The 24,056-nt window shown below is 34.5% G+C and overlaps 1 protein-coding gene across 5 annotated transcripts in view; it reads left to right on the top strand.

Moving 5' to 3' along the window:
- The window catches only part of DAAM (disheveled-associated activator of morphogenesis-like protein), a 131,321-nt gene that overhangs the window by 105,039 nt on the left and 2,226 nt on the right, over positions 1-24,056 (top strand). For all 5 annotated transcript variants that reach the window (XM_065352680.1, XM_065352676.1, XM_065352677.1 and 2 more), the window contains 18 exons: positions 6,447-6,575; positions 11,935-12,024; positions 12,175-12,240; positions 12,546-12,791; positions 12,883-13,080; positions 13,176-13,390; positions 16,557-16,623; positions 16,714-16,831; positions 17,257-17,389; positions 17,479-17,605; positions 19,835-20,032; positions 20,134-20,493; positions 20,576-20,712; positions 20,798-20,959; positions 21,040-21,343; positions 21,427-21,488; positions 21,571-21,763; positions 21,847-22,017. In XM_065352680.1, the coding sequence (XP_065208752.1) occupies positions 6,447-6,575; positions 11,935-12,024; positions 12,175-12,240; positions 12,546-12,791; positions 12,883-13,080; positions 13,176-13,390; positions 16,557-16,623; positions 16,714-16,831; positions 17,257-17,389; positions 17,479-17,605; positions 19,835-20,032; positions 20,134-20,493; positions 20,576-20,712; positions 20,798-20,959; positions 21,040-21,343; positions 21,427-21,488; positions 21,571-21,763; positions 21,847-22,017 (2,976 nt within the window). The remainder of the gene's footprint in view (positions 1-6,446; positions 6,576-11,934; positions 12,025-12,174; positions 12,241-12,545; positions 12,792-12,882; positions 13,081-13,175; positions 13,391-16,556; positions 16,624-16,713; positions 16,832-17,256; positions 17,390-17,478; positions 17,606-19,834; positions 20,033-20,133; positions 20,494-20,575; positions 20,713-20,797; positions 20,960-21,039; positions 21,344-21,426; positions 21,489-21,570; positions 21,764-21,846; positions 22,018-24,056) is intronic.

Genomic DNA, 24,056 nt, shown 5'->3' with positions numbered 1-24,056 from the left:
CATTTTTTTGGTTACTCAAGCTACTTTTTTTTGGAAAAAATTGAGTACGAACTCTGTAGAGTATGCTTACTAAATTTTAGCTTTCTAGGACAATTTGGTAAAATTTTGATTTTTTCCATTTTTGCTCAAATTTAACTATCAAAAATTCACCAAACATAGAAAAATTCATTTTAGCACCTAAAATTATTTTGACTGATGATGTGTTTTTTTTCGAATGTTTTCTCCATTTAGCTTTATCAGGTTCTAAAAGTTTTTTGTCAGTGGAAATGCTTCCTTAGGAATACTACAAACTTTTATGCATGGGTATCTGAGCAACCTTTTGTTCGAAATCCTGCCGAAATTTTTTAATTTTTTCAAGTTTTTTAAGTTAAAAAATCTGATTAAAAACTTCTATTAGATAAAAAAAATGCAGTTTTTCAAATCTTACGATTCAGAAAATGTTTACTCTGTAGATTACCTCGTGGGCTCCTCAACTTTCAAAAAAAAAAAAAAAAAAGGCTCGAATCTAAATACATAATGAGCTGTGAGCCCACAGTCATTACGTTCGTTCCTTCAAAATGTGTAAATTTTTGCACCACGAATTTTAATTCTGTAATCTTTCGAAAAAATGCACATATTTTAGCGATTATAAAATCACGACAGCGGGTGTGTGAAGGCGAAATTTATAACCAGCTGTGTAGGGGTATGACAAATGAACTCTTCGATCTACATACGTAGTATTTTGCCAATTTACCGCGCATGCAGGGGCCGATTCTGTAATAAATGAATCAGGAATTCAATAAGTATTTGGCTCGGTACCAATTTATTAAATTTCATGAAAAAAAAAATCACCTCCAAATGTTTTTTTCCAAGTACCTACAGATATTTTTACGAAAGAATCACCTTCCCTCTCCTCAACATTTTTTCCACAGGGTGTTGCTGTGAGCCCTCGTCTCATTTCACGAAACATTTTATGCCACGCGTCTTTAATTCGATTACACTTCCTTGTCTGTTGAATTTCTGTACCAAACAACACATCATTTTAATTTTCATCTCGCTGTCTATCCTAATCATACATATACGAGGTTTCATTTCCGCTTAAAATTTTCGCTAAGATGATTCGATGACAAGACCGTGTGCCTACTCGCGATATCCATACGATGGCGTCTTTCGATTTCCATCTAGACAGCTGATAGATCGTTAATCAACTATCCATCCTATATGATCACCTACAAAGACGTACAAATAGCCTCCAGGTTTCGCTATACTCGTACTTATATGCTAAACTGTACAATTTGATGGTCTACAAGTGTCTAATCAAATGCTATAAAAATTTACACGAATTCAGATTCATAATACAGCATACTAAATCCTAAATCGAATTCGAAATGCTACACGTAGGTATCTCTACGTACATCAACACACAGTATGGCACACGTGAAAGTGAAAATTTCCAATAATCTTCGAATGCGATCAAGTACCCGTATCGGTATCACGTATAACCTTGGGAAATATGTCGGCTTAATTTTAAATATATAAGTAACAAATCGGCTTATCTTTATCGATCGCAGACAATAGTATCGCGACGCGACGTACTTTACATATAGCTTAAGGCGATTAACAGAGGTGTTACAGATGCGATCTACATATACCTACAGTGGATGAAGGTAAAAGAAAAAAAGAGAGAAAAAAAGCCTGCAAATTGTATACAACATAACGAGATGATCTGCACTGAACACCGTGTAAGGCTTCCGCGCTATTTATGCGAAATGAAATCGATCGCAACCAGCACGTTAATTAAAAAAAATATCTAATTTAAAATTCCAATCGGTATATCGTACGATTATTTTTGAAATATGGGTACAACAGCGTTGCGCGCCACCACGCATCCGCCATTGGCACAGAAAAAAAACGATACATGCCTTATTTGAAATTTAAATAAGTTGAAAAACTATGTATGTAAGTTTAGCTGCATTTGGATACGTCGTGGTGTTTGAGAAATGACCTAATAAAAAAGTCAGAATTTCGATGCATGTGAGAAAAAAATAGCGGGTTTGGGAGTGTTTTTGTCGAAAGGAGGAGTGAGAGGGGTTGATGGAGGTGTTTGGTTTGATTTTAGAAGGCACAGATGTAAAATTGAATATTTTTAATATTTTGATTTGCACGTCCAAAGTTGTTACCTTAACTGAGAAAATAATTCCATATTTTTTATTTTTCTCCTGACTGCAAAAAAGTGGTGCAGGTAGCCCGCCCCCTCCAAGTTGAAAAAAAATTAAAAAAAAGTTCAATTTATTAAAATGTTTTGTTTCTACGTCAGAATTTTTCTAAATACATAATCTCCTTTTCGAGAAAACATTTTCTCTGACCCTTCAAATCATATTAACCCTCTAGTAAAGGAGACCTCAATGTTGCAAAAATCAAAAAAAAAAAAAAAATGGAATAAATCGAAATCAGGGAAAATTTTTTAAAAATATGTATCTCATTTCTACATTAGAATTGTTCTGCACGATCCCCTTTTCAAGTAAAAACCTTCGTCAGATCCTCAAATGATGTCTGCTCTCTTAAATGGAGGCCTCCAAATTTGAGAAAAATAGAAAAAATACTGCCTGTAGTTTGTTGAAATATTTTCATTTATGGGCAGAATCTGTCTAATTAAGCACATTTTCAAGAAAAAACTCCTCGGGTCTCCCCCCCCTCGTCACCCAAATGATGTTGGTTCCCTCATTTATAAAGCCCTTCAACGTAAGAAAAAAATCGACAAAAGAAATGAAAAATTTTAATCTGCACAAATTTTTTGAAAATAATGGTTAATTTCTGGGCAGAGAGTACTTTTAAATACCTAACCATCTCGTTTCACCAGCTGACCTTTTTTTTAAAAATAAAAATTTAGGTATTGGAAGCAGCTTTTTAGGGAGCTTTTGCCCTATGCTCTGGTAAAAAAAGTAAGCAAAATTGATGGCAGAGTGAGGGAGAAATTTTCTTGTCAAGTTTTATATCAAATTTTTCATCACAAACAATCTAATTGTAAGTCAAGTTGAACTTGACAATTATGACTCGAAATATTTCAAAAACAAAGCTCCTTTGAATTGAACATATTTCATTGCACTGGTGGAAAATTTTATGATTTACAATTTCGTTATGTATCATTTCTTTCGTTGGATCTTTTGTTGTTGTTTTTTTATTGCAATTAAATTTATTTTTGGGAATGAACGTTTTAAACTTTTTGTAAATTTTTTTCTCTTCAAAGAAAAATTTTCTCGAAAAAATTCCGCTGATACAATAGAATTGATGAATAACGAAATTGTAGACCATAAAATTCAACACACTAGTGTGATTCAGTCGTGTTTTAAAGATATTTTGAGCACCTCGATGGAACGATTATTTTCATTCGCAGTTTTTTTTGAACTAATTTTTCTGTTTTGAGGAGTGAACCCTCCTACCCCTCACCGTACATCAATTGCGTAAATCGACAGTTTGTTCCAGGGAATTGTTGTTGTTTTTTTTTCTGATGGGAACGTGTTTTTGCATTCTGCCTGATTGGATGTTTTTGACCCATTCTTAGTTTTTTTGCAAAAAGCTTCTAAACCGGCGTTTTTTCCGACAAAAAAATTGAAAAATATTCAAAGTTGAAAAAATTTTAAATTTTTACGTAATACATTTGAAATTGTCATTAAAGAACAAAAATTGTATTTGGTCCAAATTTTTTCAAAAAAAAAAATATATATATATAGGTACCCTAAAATCACGAAATGTAAGTTTATCTAGACAGCCACAATTCTAGCAATCCTCTTTCCTTAGATCGTACTTACCTCGGGTATTTTCAGCTATCTACTCAATTCAAGGATATTTTTCGACACGAGTGAAAAAAAGTGAATTTTGGTGCTCAAATTTCTCATCAAAAATGCCCCTAAATCTCGAAATGTGCGATTTGGGCAGCTATAATTTCTAAAAAATCTTCCACCCAGATCATATTTCAGCCACCAACGCTCTTTTCAGGCTACTTTCGTCCTAAGTGAGAAAAAGTGCGTTTGAGACCTACTTTTTTTCAAAAAAATACCCCAAAATTAGGAAATGTGCGATTGGGTGGTGGCTGAAAACTTTGATAATCTTCCATCTAGATCATATCCCAGCTACCAAAAAATTTTCAGTGCCAATTTCGATCTAAATGAGGAAAAGTGCATTTTGGGGCCCAATTTTTTTTTCACAAAACGCCCCAAAATCTCGAAATGTGTGATTGGGCAACTGTGAACTCTGAGAATCTTTCATGTAGATCATATTCTAGTTACTAACGCGTTTTGAGGACCACTTTCGACTCAAGTGAGAAAAAATGTATTTTCAGGTGCAATTTTTTTTTTTGAAAAATGCCCCATAAAATCTCAAAATATGTGATTGGGCAGCTTCGTCTATAACTCCGAGAATCTTCCTTCTGAATCATATTCCAGCTAAGAACACTTTTTCAGAGCTACTTTCGATCTAAATGAGAGAAAGTGCATTTTGAGGTCCAAATTTTTTTTTCAATAAAGTCCTCAAAATCTGTAAACGTGCAATTTTGGGCGGTTGTAAGCTTGAGAATCTTTCATCTGGACCATATTCCAACTACCAACGCGTTTTCAAGATCGCTTTCGACCTAAGTGAGCAAAAAGTACATTTTATAGGGCCCAAATTTTTTCCAGAAAATATACTAAAATTTGGAAATATGTATTCAATTATAGGTTGCTGCAATTCTGGAAATCTTCTTTCTTCAGCTACAATTTTGAGGGGGTTCTTTCTACTCCTGAGAAAAATTATACATATTTTTGGGTCCCAATTGTTTCATAAAAATGACCTAAAATCAAGAAATGTGCAACTAAGCAGGTACAAATCCTGGAAATCTTTTTCTTGGTTATATTTTAATCCAATTACCTTCGTAATTAATTTTAGGGTCACTTTTAACATAAATGAGATGAAAAGTAAAAAGTACACATCTTTGAGTCCAAAATTTTTAAAAAATCTCAAAATTTTGAATATTGCAATTGGGCATTTCCAACTCTTGGAATTTTTCATCGAGACCATACTCGTACAAGCACCTTAACATAAACAAGAAAAAAAATCTATATTTTTTCGAAATTTTGAACATTTTTGGCCCTTGAAAACACTATTTGGTATTTTGTCTCTATTTAAGTAAAAATTCAGCCTTTAAATGGTACTATAATTCAAATGTGACTAAAAACAATGTTCTTTCAGGTAAAAATTTACGATTCAAGTTTTCTGACAATTTATGCAATTTTGGACCTTTTTGGAAAATTTGAAACCCCCTTGGCCTGTTGAATTTTCTTTCTAGGAAGCCTGAAATTTTTCTTTGAAGCTATACCCTAATATGAGCCTTCGTGCTTCTATATTTGAAAACACGAGTCAAATCGACCTCTGAGTGATCAAAACGCGAGATTTCCTTGTGAGGAAGACCCCCACAGTGAACAGATGAAAAAAGTATATGTCTCAATAATGAAAAATCGTCCTGATTTCACTTCAGATTATAAAATAACAGTTTTAAAATTTCAGCTAGAGCGTTTTCAAATACGCAGATTTTGTTTCTGATCTTCATCTCGCTCTCAAACCTTTAAAAGGGGGAGGGGGGAATGTGAAACCAACAATTTTGAAACATTTTTATCTATGTAAGTGTGGCAGTGTTGGTTTTGAAAGACGCTGATTTCAATTTTTCTCCTGATCTGAGATGGATATTTTAGGGTAAATAGAGGGGAGGGGGGGTGGGCGAAACTTCAAATTTGTTCTTCTTTTTTTCTTCTCATGCTGTATCAATCATTCAATTTCACACGAATATTCACAGTAAGTAATTTCCTAATTACGTCTGCAAAAAAAAAAACATGCACATGCATTCTGGAATTTTCGACTCTGCTGTCTAAAGTCGATCTGACATGACCCTGAAGAGAAACACATGTTCCCAGTGCTCTTGCATACTCAAACAAACAAACAAACCATCGTTCGCGTAATACGAAAACATTGAAATCGCGTAACAACGATCATCGTCAGTCAAATCGCACATACTCGCGAAAAATTTCACCATGATCATTTACGTGTGCGCGACTGAATTGCGATTTCTATCGATAAACGTCGAGTATTTAGTAGGTACTGTATTTTGTACAGTAGAAAGTCCACTGACCGCCGCATAGAAAACATTCGCGCGTAGGTTGCTGCAGGAGAGATGTGGCAAAAATTGCATTGCATTTTTTTTTTTAATTCGTAATTTTTTTAATCCTTCGATAGATAGGTAGGTAGGTAGGTACTGTACGAGTATATTCGCGAGAAACGTGATGAGCGTGTATGAGATAGTAATTATACCTGCGACGAAGGCGAGAATCGAGATTTTCAAACGAGTAAAATAGTAAAGTCGTGATTAATACGAATTTTCGTTCATGGAAAGGCGAGTAACTGGTAATATGTATTTTTCTGATGTTGATGTTTGTTTGCAGGAAGATGAGCCGCCGGAGATAACGTATTGTGTGGTGGATAACGCGGGCACGTTAACTTTGCAAACCATGACACCTACGCAGCCAATGCCGCCCGAAGAAGAGTTGAATACGGTGTTCGCTGAATTTCTGGTACGTTAGCTTAGCTTACCCACGATCTATAAGTATAAGTAAGTTTCGATATACATATGTAAGTCGTAGCTCGTATGTATACGTTCGAACTAACTCTCTCATTAATATTCGACCCGCGAATAATACCACACCGATACAAGATGCGATAGGTTCGATATACAGCAGAGAGTCTTTATTTTTTACCGGTATATCTGCAAGTACGAGAATACTCGTAATATAGAGAAGATTTAACTGCAGATATTCGAGAGATAGAGATGCTGCAGCTGCAGTAGGTTCCGCGGCCGCGCCTTGCCTTAGCCGGCGGACGATTGTCGCGCGGTAGCTGTGATAAGTATCTGTCACGTTTTGAAAGTACGAGTACGTACCGGTATCTTTGGCTATCCGCAGCAAGCTCTTTGCTTGGGCAACGTTACGCCGGCGTCGCTCGTCGTGATGTAAACTAGACAATTCAATCTAGAAAGTGCCACCTTCTTTTAATGTTTCCTCTTTACTTCTTTGATCTTCGCGTATTCTGGACTTGGAATGGGTCTTCTCTATTTGATCGAAACTATTTTAACGAAGTGATTTTCTCGTATAAGAAGTAGTCGTATGTTTCTGGTTATGGAGGGTTTTCTTGTTTGGTTTTTTTTCTCTCGATCGGATTGAAAATAAAGTCGAGTCCATAAAATTTTGCAGATAAGTCACAGAACCCAAATGATCTCCATCCATCCTGAATCTCTCAGGTTGGGAAAGAAGCCTCCTGATTTCAAATTCAGGTTTTCTAAAGATGAAGTTGAATGCTACAAAATTCTGAAAATCAGTGTTTTCCTTTATTTTGAAACACTGATTTATCATCATCGTGTTGACTTTTTTAGCTCCAAAACTAGTGTCTGCAATTTTTGCCCAAAAGTGGCTGTTTTAAAAGTGCAAAAATCCGAAAATGGCTACTTGAAAGAAGAACGACAAAATTTCACTAAATTGACCTGTAAAGCCGGAAGATGGTATACTATACCCCATTTTCGACACACTGAATCAATTAGAAACGGTTTTGAACAGCTTTGAGAGTTCTGGAGCCTCCAGAAAATTTTAAGATTTTAGCTTACATTCATCAACGAAAATGCCTCTATACTAGAACAATTTCGAAGAATTTTAGCTGAAAATTAGGTAGGTACGTATATGATTTTCCAAAATTTTGAAAAAGTGTCATGCGATCTATTAAAATAAACTGAAATTTCCGGCCAAAAATCCAAAATTTCTATCTCAATTTTTTTTTAGCACTTGAGTTCTGAAGAGTTTTAACGCCAAAATTTGGTGATGATTTTCTGGACTCAGAGAAATTAAAAATGTCATGCAACCGATCAAAATGAGTTGAGATTTTACGAAAAGATCAAATATATTGACAAATATATTTTTTGAGTAATTTTGAGCTCAATTTTGATCACAAAATTGAATTTGATAATGATTTTCTGAATTTATAAAAAAAAAGTGTCATGTGACTCATTGAAAAAAGTTGAAATGTTCTGCGAAAAATTAATATTTTCCGGGGTGTCCATTGAAAAATCTGGAAAATCGGGAAAAGTCTGGAAATTTTGCAAATCTAGAAAAGTCGGTGAACTTCGTAATTTTTACGCTAAATCCCCTGGAATTTTTGAAAAATCAAACAATATTGCAAATTGCGAATATAAGGGCTTGTTATGAAAGAAAAACATCATTTCTTATTTCTCGAAAGACAAATTTTCGAAAGCTTTTGCCCTCGCAAAGTTTTATAGCCAAAAAATGAACTCCTCGCAAAAAAAAACATCATTTTTATACCCCTCGAAATGCAGATTTTCGTGAGCTTTTGCTCTCGCTTAGGCCTGTTCTGTATTCTTTTTCAAAATCAACTTCTTTCAAAAAAACATCATTCAAATTCTAAAATTTTAAAAGCCAAAAAATAAGCTCCATCCTTACATTAAAAAAGTAGTAGTTTTTATGCCTCTCGAAATACAAATTGGCAAAAGCTTTCGCCCTTGCTTTGCTCGGACCTATTCTCTTTTTTTTTCAAAATTACTTCCTGAAAAAAACATAACTTCAAATTTTAAAATTTTTAAAACCAAAAATTAAACTTCCGATATTAAAAAAAAACCTCGCTTTTAGGCATCTCGAAATGAAAATTTTCAAAAGCTCTCGTCTCATTTCAAAATGATCAAATTTTACAATCGGGGCCTTCAAAAATCCAAAAAAGAAAAGAAAAATTTTCATAAGTCATATGAATATTGTTGTACCCAATTCACCCCCCCCCCTCGAAAATTTAAAAATTATTAATCAAAGTTTAGCTGTTTTGTATATTTGAAGAAGTATCAGTTTGAAGAGAATCGTATGAAAAAATTACCCCTCCCCTTCTTCAGTTGAAGTATGGGGTAAGCGTAGAAAATTGAAAAAAATGGTCTGGAAAATTGGCCTGGAAAACCTGGAAAAGTCAGAAAAAATGACTCACCTATCAAGAATGATGGACATCCTGCTTTCTATTTCAACTTCTTTTAGGGCCGAATTCATAGACGTTACTTAAGGGACACTTGGCTAAGTGGTGAATTTTGATTCAATTTTTCTCACGAACGAATAAAAATTTTATATTTTTAAAATGATAAATCAACACTTCGGAGTCCAATCTCTCAATTTATTCAAAAACAAAATTTCAAAAATTCAATCACGCCTGGAAAAATTGCTTCAAAATTCACCACTTAGCCAAGTGATCCCTAAGTAACGTCTATGAATATGGCCCTGAAGCACTTCTGAAGAATTTTGAAGTCCAAATTAGGTCATAATTTTCTGTTTGTTTTTTGTTTTTTTTTCAAAAAAAAGGATCGACAGAAACATTTTTTGATCAATTTTGAAAAATTTTGAGCTCAAATTTTGGGCATGATTTTCAGAATTTTGAAAAAGCTGTCATCCGACCTATTGAAGTTGGCTAAAATTACAGACACAAAATCAAAACTTCCTTCAGCCTCCAAATAATATCAGTCTCGTTGAATTAAGCTACCTAAAGTTGCAAAAAACCAAAAAAACTAATCAAAGCCAAATTTCTACTTCTAAATTTTTTTAAAATTTTCAAACTTCTATTTTTGATTTTTTTATCCCAATTTTGGGAGAATTTATACAAGCAGATCAAAATAGCTGGGGACTCCGGGGGGAGTTTTTTTTTTAGGTGAAAAAAGAATCACGTGAAAAAGTAGATAATTTTGACGAAAAAATATAAAATTCTCAGGTAACTAAATTGAATTTCCTATATTTTTTTTTGATTTTGCGCTGATTCCAATGATGAAATCTATTTGACCTCAAAACCAAAATAATGCCTCCTGTAGCGGGATTGAGGCCAAAAATATCAAAAAAATGCAAGATGAGTAAATGTCGAAAAATTTTTAATACGCCGATTCTGATCTGTTTGACCTTAAAATCAAAATCGAGCTTTCCAAAAAAGCAGATTGAACTCGAAATTTTGTAAAACGTGATCAGATTTGATCTTGAGGCCATCAAACGAATTTTGGAATCGGAATCAACACTTTCGAAAACTTTGTATTTGAATCTGAAACACTACTCCGAAGTTTCGGAGGGTTCAATTTTTAAGGCTGTAAAGTCACTGATTTCAAAATCAAAATTTACTCTTTTAAAAATCTCATATTCTAACACCCATATAACTCTTATTGATAATCGTTCGACTTGAAAATCCAAAAAGTACCTCATGGGAAGAGTAGGTATAAAATTCAAAATTATCAAAAAATGTAATTGGATTTTAAATAAAAATAAAGGGAGTTCATTCACGTTCTGATGATCGTTCAACTTGAAAATTTAAAATGTGTCAGGAAGGGGGAAGAGGGGGGGGGGGGGTCAAAATCAAGTTATTTTGAAAAAAGTCAAGTTGGTACCGAAAATCGTTTGATGGTCATTTGATTCGACCCAAAAATCTAATATTTATGTGGTCTGAGAGGCAATACAAGCGTTGAAGTTTAAGTTTTTTCAGTTAGGTCTCAATTTTTCATTTTTTTTATGACCATTTGATCCAGAGACTCAAAATGTGGCCCTGGGAGTGGAACAAATCTCAATAATTCGAGAAAAAAAAACAATATTGGTATCGAAACGTAGAGTTTTGAACGCACGAATTTGATTTTTTGGTACTCATTTAACCTCAAAACTCGAAATGTATAATAAACACTTCTGATAGGCTGAAAAAATTGGAAAAAGAATTAGCCTTTTTCTGGTCTGGGGGTAAAATAAAGTCGATTTTCGATCAAAAATGAAGGTGTAAATCATCATCTTTACGTGTCCTTTTCCCTCCAAAAATTTTTTCAGTCGCATAATCGATTGTAAAGAAGAGTGAAAAAAATGCTATTGAATTTCAAATGTGTACTCAGATAAAATTGATGAACATAATTTTTCAAAAATCACGAGATTCTTCAAACTAGCAAAATTGAGGCACCCCGCTTCTGACACCCCCCCTTTTCCCTTCGACGAATATACAAGAACCATTTCAAAGTACAAAAATATTTCTTTTCAAAGGTTCTCATTTTTGGTAGAAATATTTTTCAAAATTCATTCAAAATTTTTGGGAAATTGCATAAAAAATTCACGTAAAAAGAAAATAAATATCATCCAACAGAATTACTCCTTCCTTCTACAAAACTGAAATTTCAACCAGAGGTCTTGATTTCATTTCTTCGTCCTTGAAAATCCATGTTTTTGCTGCTGAAATTCGACCTCTCGTGAATAAAGTGCAGAACGTATGTGCTCTTATTTTGAAAAAGAAAACAAGCCCTTTTTGAAAATTTGTGTTTTTAGAAGTAAAAAAATAGGATTTACTTTCATCACAAGCCCTTTTTTGCCGGACCCGGGACAAACTGCACCCTTGCCCCCCTCCCTCGATGGCCTTATTTTCGATACTAGGATGAATAATATTGAAACAAGTTGAAAGTTTAGTATATTCTGAAACTTGAACGGTCTTCACGTGGGATTTACGAGTATTTTCATCGTTTTCCCTCATCTAATTAACCACGTATGGGTGCATAGATTTGATATAAGCATAATTTTCGAGTAATCAACGAATTCGAATAATTTTCATCCGGTACATTTCGGAATAAACCCGCAACACTTTGGTAAAAATCCGAGCTCTGTGGCAGAAACACCCAATTTGATAGAATCCAACTAACAAGTGTGAACTGTGAAGTAATAAGGTACCTAATGAACAACTCCTAAAACTCAATTAGCCCGGCACGAATTGCCACTCCGATGCTTTGGGCTGAAATTAGATTATTCTTACTTCTACCTCTACCTCACTACCTAGTACCTACCTACCTACCTACCTACACACCCAGATTCATTCACGTTGTAAATGCATGTCTGATTACAGGAAGAACTGGACCTTACGGCGCCTAATAAAGCTGCTATGATGGATTTACCGGCGGAGAAAAAATGGCAGATTTATTGCAGCCGTAAAAAAGTAAGAGATGGGTTTATAATTAGTCGTTGAAGTACATACTTAAAACATACCTAGGGTTTTTAAAGTGCTTTTTCTCTTATCTCTTTGTAATGATGCGTACCTGTACTCGTATACTTATATTCTTGGTGTGTTTTTTTGTTTCGTGTGTAGGATGTTGAAAATGCTACAGATTTGTCTCAGAACCCCGAACAGTATGTGGAAAAAGTCAAAGCTATGGTGAGTTTTTAAATTAGATTTCATAAGAGACAAGTTCTACCCTCATTTCACATCTGAAAAAAAAAATACTAAAAATAAATCAGATAATGTCTCTTTGAAAATTTCACCCTTCCTTATCTTTTCAAAAAGTAGCAAAAAATATTGAAAATTTTGAAATGGGTCAATTGAATGGAGAAAGAGCCCATGGCCCAATTTTGGTATATTCTTCTTGCCAATGGAGATTTTTTTATTCCAAAATGGCGAACCTCCCAAAGAACTGATCAAGGAAGAATAAGGTTATTGATACTTTTTTTTCACTCTTCCAGGTAACAAATTTGAAACAAAAAGATCACAACGGTACAAACGACAACGAACTGCTCAGCTACGCCAGATTATTGGATTCATTGAAGACAGCTTTACGAACGCAGCCGAACAGTTACGTTTTAAGATTCATGGAAATGGACGGCTTGATTTATTTATTAGACGCTCTTTCCGAAATGGATTACGACACAGCTCAAAGTTCCGTTCATACGTCCTTAATTGGCTGCGTGAAAGCTCTGATGAATAATTCAGTAAGTCTGCGATAAAATGTCACCCTACTTGTTGATTGCAATTTGTCTTTTCGATACGGTTTATGTAATATTTTTTTTCACCTCTTTTTAGACCGGCAGAGCTCACGTATTAGCTCATCCTACCGCTATCAACACCATAGCACAAAGTCTTCAGACTGAGAATATCAAAACCAAAGTTGCCGTTTTGGAAATACTCGGCGCCTCTTGTCTAGTCCCCGGTGGCCATAAGAAAGTTTTAGAAGCGATGACTCATTATCAGAGTTTCTCCTGCGAACGGACTCGGTTTCAGGTATATGAAATTCTATACCTTATACTTTATCCTTTTGATACGTACATTTTGGAAAAACCACGTACTTATTTTCGTCAATAATTCCAAATTCGCAGGGAATCGTCAACGATCTAGACCGCAGTACTGGACTGTATAAAGACGACGTCAGTTTGAAAACGGCCATCATGTCGTTTGTGAACGCTGTTCTGAGTTATGGACCAGGTCAGGAAAATCTCGAGTTCAGATTGCATCTCAGATACGAATTCATCATGTTGGGAATTCAACCAGTCATCAATAAATTACGCAAACACGAAAATCAGACTTTAGATAGGTAAGTTGAATGGAAATTGGTGTTGAGATTACTTGGGACGCTGTTATTAGCGATCAAAATGTGGGTGAAGGGGGAGGAATGAGTAAAATTTTCGATTATAGATGAAATTTTGAACAGAAAGTATGTTACTCGAGATCAAAATTCTGAATCAGAAATTATCAGGAAAAAAAAGTGTGATTTTGAAAACTAAGTAAGATGTCATAGTCAGACTGGAATTGTGATTTTAGTTTCGAGCTTGAAAAATCACATTTCCTGCAGCGTCACAGGTTCTAAATTTACATTTTGAACCGAGACTTCTGGTTTCAAGTCAGAAAAAAATCAAGGTTCAAAAGTTACGATCTTGAACCAAGAGAGGGGAGATGAGTGGGGAAGGAGAAATGGTCTGAGCTTCAAAAGTTACGATTTCGAAAAAGTCCTATTTTTTTGCCAAAATATCCAAAAAAGGCTGACTTTTGTTTCATTTGCATAATATTTTTTTTTGGTCAAACTTTTCAAGTAAGTAATTCGGGTTTTTTGGACTAAAATTCCAACAAAAAAATTCAATGTTTTGCCAAAAAGACTTTTTTTTTTTGCAAAAACTGTGATAAATGATGTATTCATTTTTGGAGGTTAAAATTGTCAGAAAATCTTGTTCTTGATGAAATTCTAAAACCCCTCCAAAAAATTTTTAAAAAGCTCTGATTTTTGTTAAAGTTGCCTAATAAAGTTCAATTTTTTCAACAATTGTCTCAAGAATGAATGGATGATTTTTTTTAAAATCAAAATAGTCAGAACTTGTCAAAATTGCTACACAAAATTTCTGTTTTTTTTTGGCAAAATATGTGTAGGTACAAAATGTTCTGATTTTTGTTTCATAATAATTTATTTTTTTGTCATTGCTAAAAAAGTTTTGTTTTTCGAGAGAAATCCCAATTTTCTTTTGTTTGCGCAAAGTGCCAAAAAAATCCCTGTTTTTTGCAATAATTGTTAGAAAGGTCCTGTTTTTTTTTTAAATAAAAATGATTAGAAATCCTATTTTGGTCAAAATTGCCAAGAATCCTCTTTTTTGTCAAAAAAGTCCAAATTTTTCAAAAATTTACTAAGTACCTTATCAACTGAGGAATTTTGGGTTTGAAATAATCTGGTTTTTTTCCGAAATTGGCGTGTAAAACAAAAAATACCAAAAAACAAAAAAACGCCCCTGCTCGGGAAAAAATTTCAAAAAATTAGAATGTTTTTTGCCAAAATTTGCAAAAAAAAGTTCATTTTTTCGTTTTGATTTTTTTTTTGATAAAAATTGTTTAAAAATTTCATTTTTATTAAAATTATTAAAAAATTGCTGTTTGTGACAAATTTTTGTCAAAATTGTCAAAAATTTTAGTAGACGGTACCGTTTTTGCCTAAATTGCCAAAAAAGACCCTTCCTTTGTTAAAATCAGCAAGAAACCCCATCTATCTCCAAAATTGTCAGGAAATCTCACTTTATGCCATTTCCAAGTTTTGATTTTTTTTTTTAAACTGTCTAAAAATCCTGTTTTTTCCAAAATTGTCAAAAAGGTCCTATGGTTTTGTAAAGTCTCGTGTTTTACTAAATTTGTCAAAAGCTCATGTTTTTTGTCTGAAGCGCCATAGAAAGTCATGTTTTTTGCCAAATTTCCATAAAGGACCCTATTTCTTTGCCAAAATTGTTAGAAAACCTCATTTTCCCCTAAATTGTCAAAAAATTAAATTCTTTCCAAACTTGTCAAAAAATCTTATTTTTTTTTTTCAAAATTGTCAAAAAATCCCTGTTTTTTTCAAAATTGTCAAAAAAAGTCCTATGGTTTTGTAAAGTCTCGTGTTTTACTAAATTTGTCAAAAGCTCATGTTTTTTGTCTGAAGCGCCATAGAAAGTCATGTTTTTTGCCAAATTTCCATAAAGGGCCCTATTTCTTTGCCAAAATTGTTAGAAAATCTCATTTTCCCCAAAATTGTCAAAAAATTTCATTTTTTCCAAAATTGTCAAAAAAATTGAATTCTTTCCAAAATTGTCAAAAAATCTTATTTTTTTTTCAAAATTGTCAAAAAATCTTATTTTTTTTCAAAATTTCCCTTTTTTTCCCAAAATTGTCAAAAAATCCCATTTTTTTCCAAAGTCGTAAAAAAACTCCCATTTTTTCCAGAGTTGTCAAAAAATTGGATATTTTCCAAAATTGTCAAAAATCCAATTTTTTCCAAAATTTTTAAAAAATCCCATTTTTTCCAAAATTGTCGGAAAATCTCACTTTTTTTCATTTCCAAGTTTTGTCAAAACATCCAAAACAAGTTTTGATTTTTTTTCTTAAAAATTTGTAAAAAATCCAGTTTTTTCCAAATTACTAAAAAGGTCCTGTAGTTATAAAATATTCAAAAAGTCTCGTGCTTTGGTGTTTTGCCAAATTTGTCAGAAACTCCTGTTTTCTGTCTGAACAGCCTTAAAAGTCATGTTTTTTTGGCAAAATTGCAAAAAAAGTCTCACTTTGTCAATATTGCTAAAAACGTTTTGCTTTTTTCATTTCTCTAATGAAACAATAATGTTCCATTCTCATTCTCTTCTTGCAGAATAATTTTCATTTCTCTGAAAAATTATTCTAGTTATTTTAGGGAAACATTTCGACACCAAAAATTATCATCTTCTGCCCCAAATTGAAACGTGTGGAAGTCCTGCTTTTTTCCTTCTTTTGTACGCACGTTGTTTTATTTGTTAGATACTTTTATTAAGGCAGAGGAAAGATGAGAGCAGGGAAAGAAGAAGAAACTAAGAAAAGGGACAATCATGACAAAGTTCTGATTTCAAATCAAGTCAAGAAAAATAAGTCCATCAAAAATCATGATTTTCAAGAAAAAAATTAATACCTCTGTTTAAAGAGCAGAAAAAAATCGGATTTATAAACTAAAATTTATAAAGTGGGCGTTGGAGAAAAAGGAGAATAGAAAGAGCAAAGGGGTATAAAAATAGTCATAAAAATTAGTGTCCAATGAAATTTTTTTTAAAAACTCAGAATTCTGATTCTGTTTTTTTAAAAACTGCCTCAAATAATAAAACTTGATTTTTTAATGATTTTTTTCAAATTTTGGCTGACAAAACTTCATAAGTCACTATCCCTTCAATTTTTTTTGGATCAAAACTCAGTCTTGAATACTAAATTATTTTATTGTTTGTTTTCAGGCATTTAGATTTCTTCGACATGGTCCGAAACGAAGACGAAAAAGAACTAGCTAGAAAATACAACGTGGTAAGTCCAAAAAACTATACAGAACTGCTCTTTTTCCTCTTTGAGTCCTGATTTTCAAAATTTTTAATTCTAACATTTTTTCATTTACAGGATCAAGTCGATATAAACAGTTCGACAGCGATGTTCGAATTATTGCGAAATAAACTAAGTCATACACAAGCGTATCCTCATCTACTCTCGTTACTTCATCATTGCCTTTTACTACCGTGTAAGTATATTAATATTCAATCCTTTTACTACTTCCTTCATTTACACCTTATATACATTTATAAATTTAAATATGTAAGAAAAAAAGGAAAAGAATGCTTTTCTCTTCCTCCTTTAATTATCATAACATAATGAATTTTTTTTGTCGAGTCGCGAAACACACTGCACCGTATACCTACGTGTATTATTTTAATAACATTTATTTTATAATTATTTCCTAGATGAGTGCATCGTCGTTTACGATGCAGAATATCTACGTAAACGTAGGTATTAAAGATGTAAGTTAATAATTGTGAAATGTAGGTAATGGAATGTATAATGAAATCTAACTAAGCTTAGGTGTTGTAAATTGTTTTGTACATATGTACGCATTTGACTACGTGTACCTACTGGAATCTGTATGTGTGTGGTTTACGATTGTTTCAGTGGATTACGGTAATCACTCGCAGCATTGGTTGTTATTCGACAGAATCGTACAGCAGATTGTTCTACAGACGGAAAATGGCACCGATAACGACGTCACACCGATTAGCATTAACGTTAAAGAAATTATCCACCTGTAAGTTCTCAAGTTCAAAAAACCCCTTCCCTGTTTTAATGCCTTTCGAGAAGTTGGTATTATTGTCTGGGTTGTTTTGTTTCATGTAGACTCGCCAAAGAAGAAGAACTCGCCGAAGCTCGAGCTAAAGCCGAGTTACTGGAGAAAGAGAATCTGGATATAGTTACTAAGTTGGCGATGAAAGAGCAAGAACTCGATCACAAGACGCAAGAAAAAGTAAGTGTGGGAGATATCTTGGTGGTTTTGAAAGTAATTTTTTCGGTCCGGACGTTGGAGCAGGCTACCCCCCCCCCCCCAAATAAACAAGATCCCCTAATATTACATATGTTGAAGGATAGAGGATCGATAGAGCTGTTCACTGCATTTCATTTTCTCCCCTCACTCCATTTTTAAAAAAAACTTTGAGTAGGGCTGGTGAAATGGACCAGACAAGCAGACAGACGACCTTGGGAAGCCAGACAGGCACACAAACACCATTGAAAGTTGAGAGGCTGCTCAGTAAAATTAGGTCAATAAGCATAAGAGGTCTGAAGCCAGGCAGACGAGGCGACTTCGAGAAGCCTGGCCACACGGATGGGTCAACGACCTTTAGAAGTCAGACAGGAAGAAAGACGACCTTGAGAGGCCTGAGAGACGGTTCAATGACCTTGGAAAGCTAGATAGGCACACTGATGACCTCGAAAGGCTAGACAAGGAGACTGTTAACCTTGAGAAGCTTAACAGAATAACTGTCAATGACCTTAAGCGGCAGGACAGACGGGTCAATTATCTTGAGAAGCCAGACAAGCCTATAGATGACATTGGGAAGCTATATTGACAAATTGAAACTGACAGACTGATGACCTTGGGATGCTAGCCAGATAGAAGAGTGACCTTGAAAATACATACAGCTAGGTCAATGACCTCAGTGTGTCAGACAAATGGATCAATGACCTTTAGAGGTCAGACAAGTAGGCAGACAACCTTAGGTGACTTGACTGATAGATCAGAGACCTTGAGAGTCCAGATCGATGAGTCAATGACCTTTAGATGGCAGACTGATGGAAGTGACGGATCATTGGCCTTGAGATGCCAGACATGTAGATGACCTTGGGTAGCTAGATAGATCAATCAGTGACTGTGAGAGTCCACATGGATGGGGCAATGACCTTTAGATGTTGGATTACTGGTCATTGACCTTAAGATTCCAGCCAGCCAGGTCAATGACCTACAGATGTTTGATAGGAAGTGAGGAAGACATACAACCGTGAGAAGCTATGAAAACAGGTCAATGACCTCAGAAGGTGAGACAGATAGGTCAGTGACCTGAACTAGTCAGACTGCTAGGTCAATGATCCTAAGGGCCAGACTGGCCAGATAGACAGAATGACAACCTTGGATGGTTAGACATGTGAATCAGTAACCTTTTGAGTGCAGATGGGCGGGTCAATGATCTTTAGAGGCCAAACAGGAAGACAGAGAACCTTGAGAAGCCGGACAGACAGGTCAATGACTTTAAGAGGCGCTAGATAGTTCAGTGACTGTGAGAGGCCAGATGGGTGGGTCAATGATCTTTAGATGGTAGGTTGCCGGGTCATTGACCTTCATTCCAGCCAGACAGGTCAATGACCTATAGATGCCCGATAGGAAGTGACAACGACAGACAACCTTGAGAAGCTATGCAAACAGGTCAATGACCTCATAAGGTGATACAGATAGGTCAGTGACCTGAAACGGTCAGACTGCTGGTCAATGACTCAGAAGGCTAGACAGACAGACAGACAGACAGACAGACAGACAAGCAATCTTGGATGATCAGTAACCCTTTGATTGCAGATGGACGGGCCAGTGACCTTTAGAGGCCCCACAGGAAGACAGACAACCTTGAGAAGCCCGACAAACAGGTCAATAAGTTTGAGAGGCGCGACAGTCGGGTCAATGATCTTGAAAGGCTAGACAGGCGACTTTGAGAGAGTAAACATATAGGTCAGTGACCTTTGGAGTCTAGACACGCGGGTCAGTGAGCTCAAGAGGACTTTTGAGAAGCCAAAGAGACGGGTCAATGACTTTGAGGAGTTGAACACCCAGACAGACGACCTTGGGTTGCTGGATTAGCACACAGACAACCAGTTCTACGATGCTCTATCCCTTCAAGAGGGTCCCCTCTCCCCTTCTGAAACTGTTAGGGCCGGCGAAATGTATCCATTATTTCTGGGGTCCCCTGTCTCAATACATGTTTTATGAATTTCAGCTTCATGTAGAATAATATTTAAGTGCCTCCTCAAATTTGAGAGGTAACATGACATTGATGAGAATGGTATCGCGTTTGGTATCAATTTAGATGCATTTTTTACCCTGAATTCAAATATGAGAATATTTTCCTAATCTCATCTTTTGAACAAAATTACTATTCGAAAAATTCGATACATTGCTCTTCATATTCTGTGTTTGTTTGATTTCCACCAGGAAGACATCGAAGCCAGTTTACAGCGTGTCAAAGAACGTCTGGAAAAAGAAACCGCCGCTCATTTGGAAGCTCGTCAAAAGATCTCAGAACTGGAAGACCGAACTAGCGAACTGGAACATCGAGCTACATACGAACAAGACGAAAGGAAACGTCTCGAAACCTTACTCAATTCTGGTAGTTTACCCGATGATGCCAAGGTAAACTCATTTTTCCCTTCAATCAAGAAACCAGTTTCTTTTTTTTTTCAACTTCGAGTTGAGTATTTTTTTCACCAATTCGTCCTTTTTTGATTATGTAGGTTGTTGGCTTGAGAAGCACAGATTCTGGATTAGAGAAGACCCAATGTAACGGCGTAGCGCCGCCTCCGCCTCCTATCTCGGCGCCTAAACAACCTCCTCCTCCACCTCCTCCGGCGCCAGGTATACCAGCACCTCCTTGCGCTCCGATGCCTCCTCCATCGTTACCACAAGTCCGGACGGAAATCAAGAACGTGCCGAAACCGTCGAATCCGCTGAAATCATTCAACTGGTCCAAGTTACCCGATGCGAAAGTCAACGGCACCGTTTGGACTGAGCTCGACGATACCAAATTGTACAAAGTCATGGAGCTGGAGAATATCGATAAGTTATTCTGCGCGTACCAAAAAGCCGGAGCTAATGTGAGTATCTCAACGAGTCGATTGAAATGATTTTTTTTGGGGTCGTTGTTTAATACGATTTTTTTAAAATTATTTTTTGCAGAACGAAGGCTCCGTAGAGGATCTCAGACTAGTTGGTAAAAATAGAACTAAAATATTATCTGTGATAGACGGCAGACGTGCTCAAAATTGCACAATTTTGTTATCCAAATTGAAAATGTCCGACGAAGAAATTTCCAAGTAAGCTCTCCTCCTCCTCCATCTTCCAGTCCTGTTTCTTATTCAGGTTTCTGGATACTAATCGAATGATTTAATGTTTTCACAGAGTCATCCTGAGTATGGACTGCAGAGATCAGTTACCTTTAGACATGGTCGAACAACTCCTCAAATTTACCCCTACCCCTGAGGAATCTGCTCTATTAGAAGAACACAGCGAAGAAATCGATAGCTTAGCCAGAGCAGACAGATTCTTATACGAAATTTCCAAGTATGTTCAACTCTATTTTTCATCCTGTACTCTCTCCACACCCAATTGGAAGGTATTAATTGTATTTTGGGGTTTTTCAGGATCCCTCATTACGAACAGAGACTACGAAGTTTACATTACAAGAAAAGATTCAACGCCTGGGTATCTGAAATCGAACCTAGAGTCAAAGCTGTCATGGAAGCGTCCAGGGAGGTGGCCAGGTCGCGTAAATTGAAAAAATTACTAGAAATTGTATTGGCCTTGGGTAACTATATGAATCGAGGCGCCAGAGGAAATGCTCTCGGCTTCAGGTTGGCATCATTGAATAAATTAGCAGATACGAAATCCAGTTCGTTTAAAGGCACCACGTTGCTGCATTATCTCGTCGAAGTTGCCGATAAGAAGGTAAATTATTGAGTATAAATATCGGATTATTTTAATATATTGTATTTGTGCGGAGTGTCTGATCGAAGAATTCCATGTTTCAGTTCAAAGACGTTCTTAATCTTGAAGAAGATATCAGACATGTGAGAAATGCATCCAAAGTCAGGTGAGTCTCGCCGAAAGATTTTAATTTTATAAAATCTGCACAATATTTTCGTCAGTTTTATATTTGTTTCGTAATTTTTTAGTATCGCTGAACTTGAAAAAGACATGCTACAGTTACGTAACAATCTCAAAGAAGTAGAACGTGAAATAGAGTTCCACAGAGTACAACCTTTGATTCACGGTGACAGATTTTTACCAGTCATGAAAGAGTTTTTGACCACTGCCACGTGTCGATTCTCAGAACTCGAAGATTTGTTCCAAGATATGAAAACCAGGGTAAATATATTATACCTTTTTTAACGTCGATATTTATCTATTTATTTCTGTTGATTTAATCTTTTGATTGTTATGTCGATTAGTTTGATCGAGCTGTTCGTTTATTCGGCGAAGATAACTCGACCATTCAACCAGACGACTTCTTCGGTATTTTCGATCTTTTCTTGACATCTTTCAATGAAGCCAAACACGATTTGGAAAATATCAGGAAACGTAGAGATGAAGAAGAGAAGCGAGCTAAACAAGAAGTTGAGGTATGTGTATTGAAACAAGGGTCTCTAAAATCTGTGCTTGTTTTGTCCATTGTTTAAGCTATCAAAAGGGTCCATATTTAAGGAAACCGCCCATTTTAAAGCGTAGAATGGAGCTTGAAAATTGTTTTTTTTTTTCTACGACATTTTCTAGCAAATTCGAGGTCGCGGGACATGAAAATGACGTTCAAATTAAACATCGATTCATATCTTTCGAGTAGATTGATATTTTCATGAAAAAGTCGCAAGTTTTCAATGAAAAAGCTGATTTTTTAGCTCGAAAAATTCATCTTATGTGTCAAATTTCCACCACAGCGCTTCCTTCTGATGGAAATTGCTCACTTTTTACTCCAAAATTTAGTTGAACACTTTTTGTAATTTTTTTTTTTTGTTTTTTTGAATACATAATTTGAGGTCGTTGAGCACAAAAATGACGTCAAAATTGTGCCCCTTTCTGTCGTTTTTGAGAAAAATGGTCGTAACGTAATAAAATGATGTAAAAAATACGAAAAAAAAAAAAAAAAACAAAAAAAACGTTAAACTAAATGAACACTACCAAAAAAGTAACGAAATTTTAGTAAAATATGAAAAAAAAACTGCCCAAAAACGTTTTAAAAACGTGTAAAATAATTCAAAAACACGGTAAATACTATTAAAGTCAATAAAACTTACTAAAAACTGATTTTTTTTTGCAAAATTAGACTAAACTTGAAAAAAATTGAATAAAATTTCGTTAGAATGACGAAAACACGACTAAAACGTTAGAATCTGCGCAAATCAATAAAAAATGATTAAATTTCAGGAAAAATTGACAGATTTTGGCAGAATTTTCTTATTCTTGAACATTTTTCAAAACACACAAAACCGAAGAAATTTATGTGAAATTTGTCGAAAATTGCTTCAAATTGTTCAAAAAATTCTAAAATGATAAAAGAACCTATTATCACATACATATATTAAAAATAAAAAAAACATTAAAATTACAATTTTGATCAAATATTAATATTTTATTGATTATGATTTTTTTGTAACACTTTTTCATGCAATTTTTTGCCAAATTTTCAAAAAATCTCATCACTTTTTTGTTATTTCTATTTTGTTGGTTTTTGTATATTTATATCTTTCTGACATGTTATTGAAACTTTTTCCTGTAATTTTTTTCCAAATTTTTCAAAAATCTCATCACTTTTTGGTCATTTTCAATTTTTTTTTTTTGGTATTTTATATATTTTCAACATGTTATTAACACTTTTTCATGCAATTTTTTGCCAAATTTCCCAAAAATCTTATCACTTTTTATCTTTTTGACATGTTATTAAAACTTTTTCATGTAACTTTTTGCCAAATTTTTCAAAAATCTCATCTTTTTTTGGTCATTTTGAATTTTTTTTGTTTTTTGATATTTTTATATCTTTTCAACATGTTATTTATACTTTTTCATGCAATTTTTTGCCAAATTTTTCAAAAATTTCATCTTTTTTTGTTATTTCTAATGTTTTTTTTTTTTTGGTATTTGTACGTATATTTTTTTAACATGTTATTAACACTTTTCATGCAATTTTCTTGCATATTTGATTTTTTCTTGAAATTGATGTTTTTTTTGCATACTTTGATTTCAATTGGAATTTTATTTGACGAGTTCCATCGTAATATTTTTCGTGGGTACGATTAATGTTTTTTGGAGAAAAAACATGGTTGCTATAATTGAGTCGAAATGGGTAATGGGAGTTTTTCCGAGCTGTGAAATTATTTTTTGGCACTGAACTCAAAAATAATCTAAATTGAGCCTCAATTTGACAATTTTTGGAAAAAGAATCAAATTTTCATGAAAAAATAGTCAGTTTTTTGATGAAGTAGTCACAAAATGCTCTAAATAGACCTCGGATTCAGACTCGGTGACCTCAAATTAGTCAAAAACGACATTTTACTCGATTTTTTTGGAAATCAAAAAAATCCAAAAAATGCTAATGGTTTAGTTCATGCATTTTTTTGGGCAAAATAACTTTTGGTCGCCAATCGAATTGAAAATTTGGCTAGGGGGG

Source organism: Planococcus citri, chromosome 2, assembly GCF_950023065.1.
Source record: "Planococcus citri chromosome 2, ihPlaCitr1.1, whole genome shotgun sequence".
NCBI lineage: Eukaryota > Metazoa > Arthropoda > Insecta > Hemiptera > Pseudococcidae > Planococcus > Planococcus citri.
Note: the sequence above shows the minus strand (reverse complement) of the source record. Positions and strands in the feature narration are given on the sequence as shown.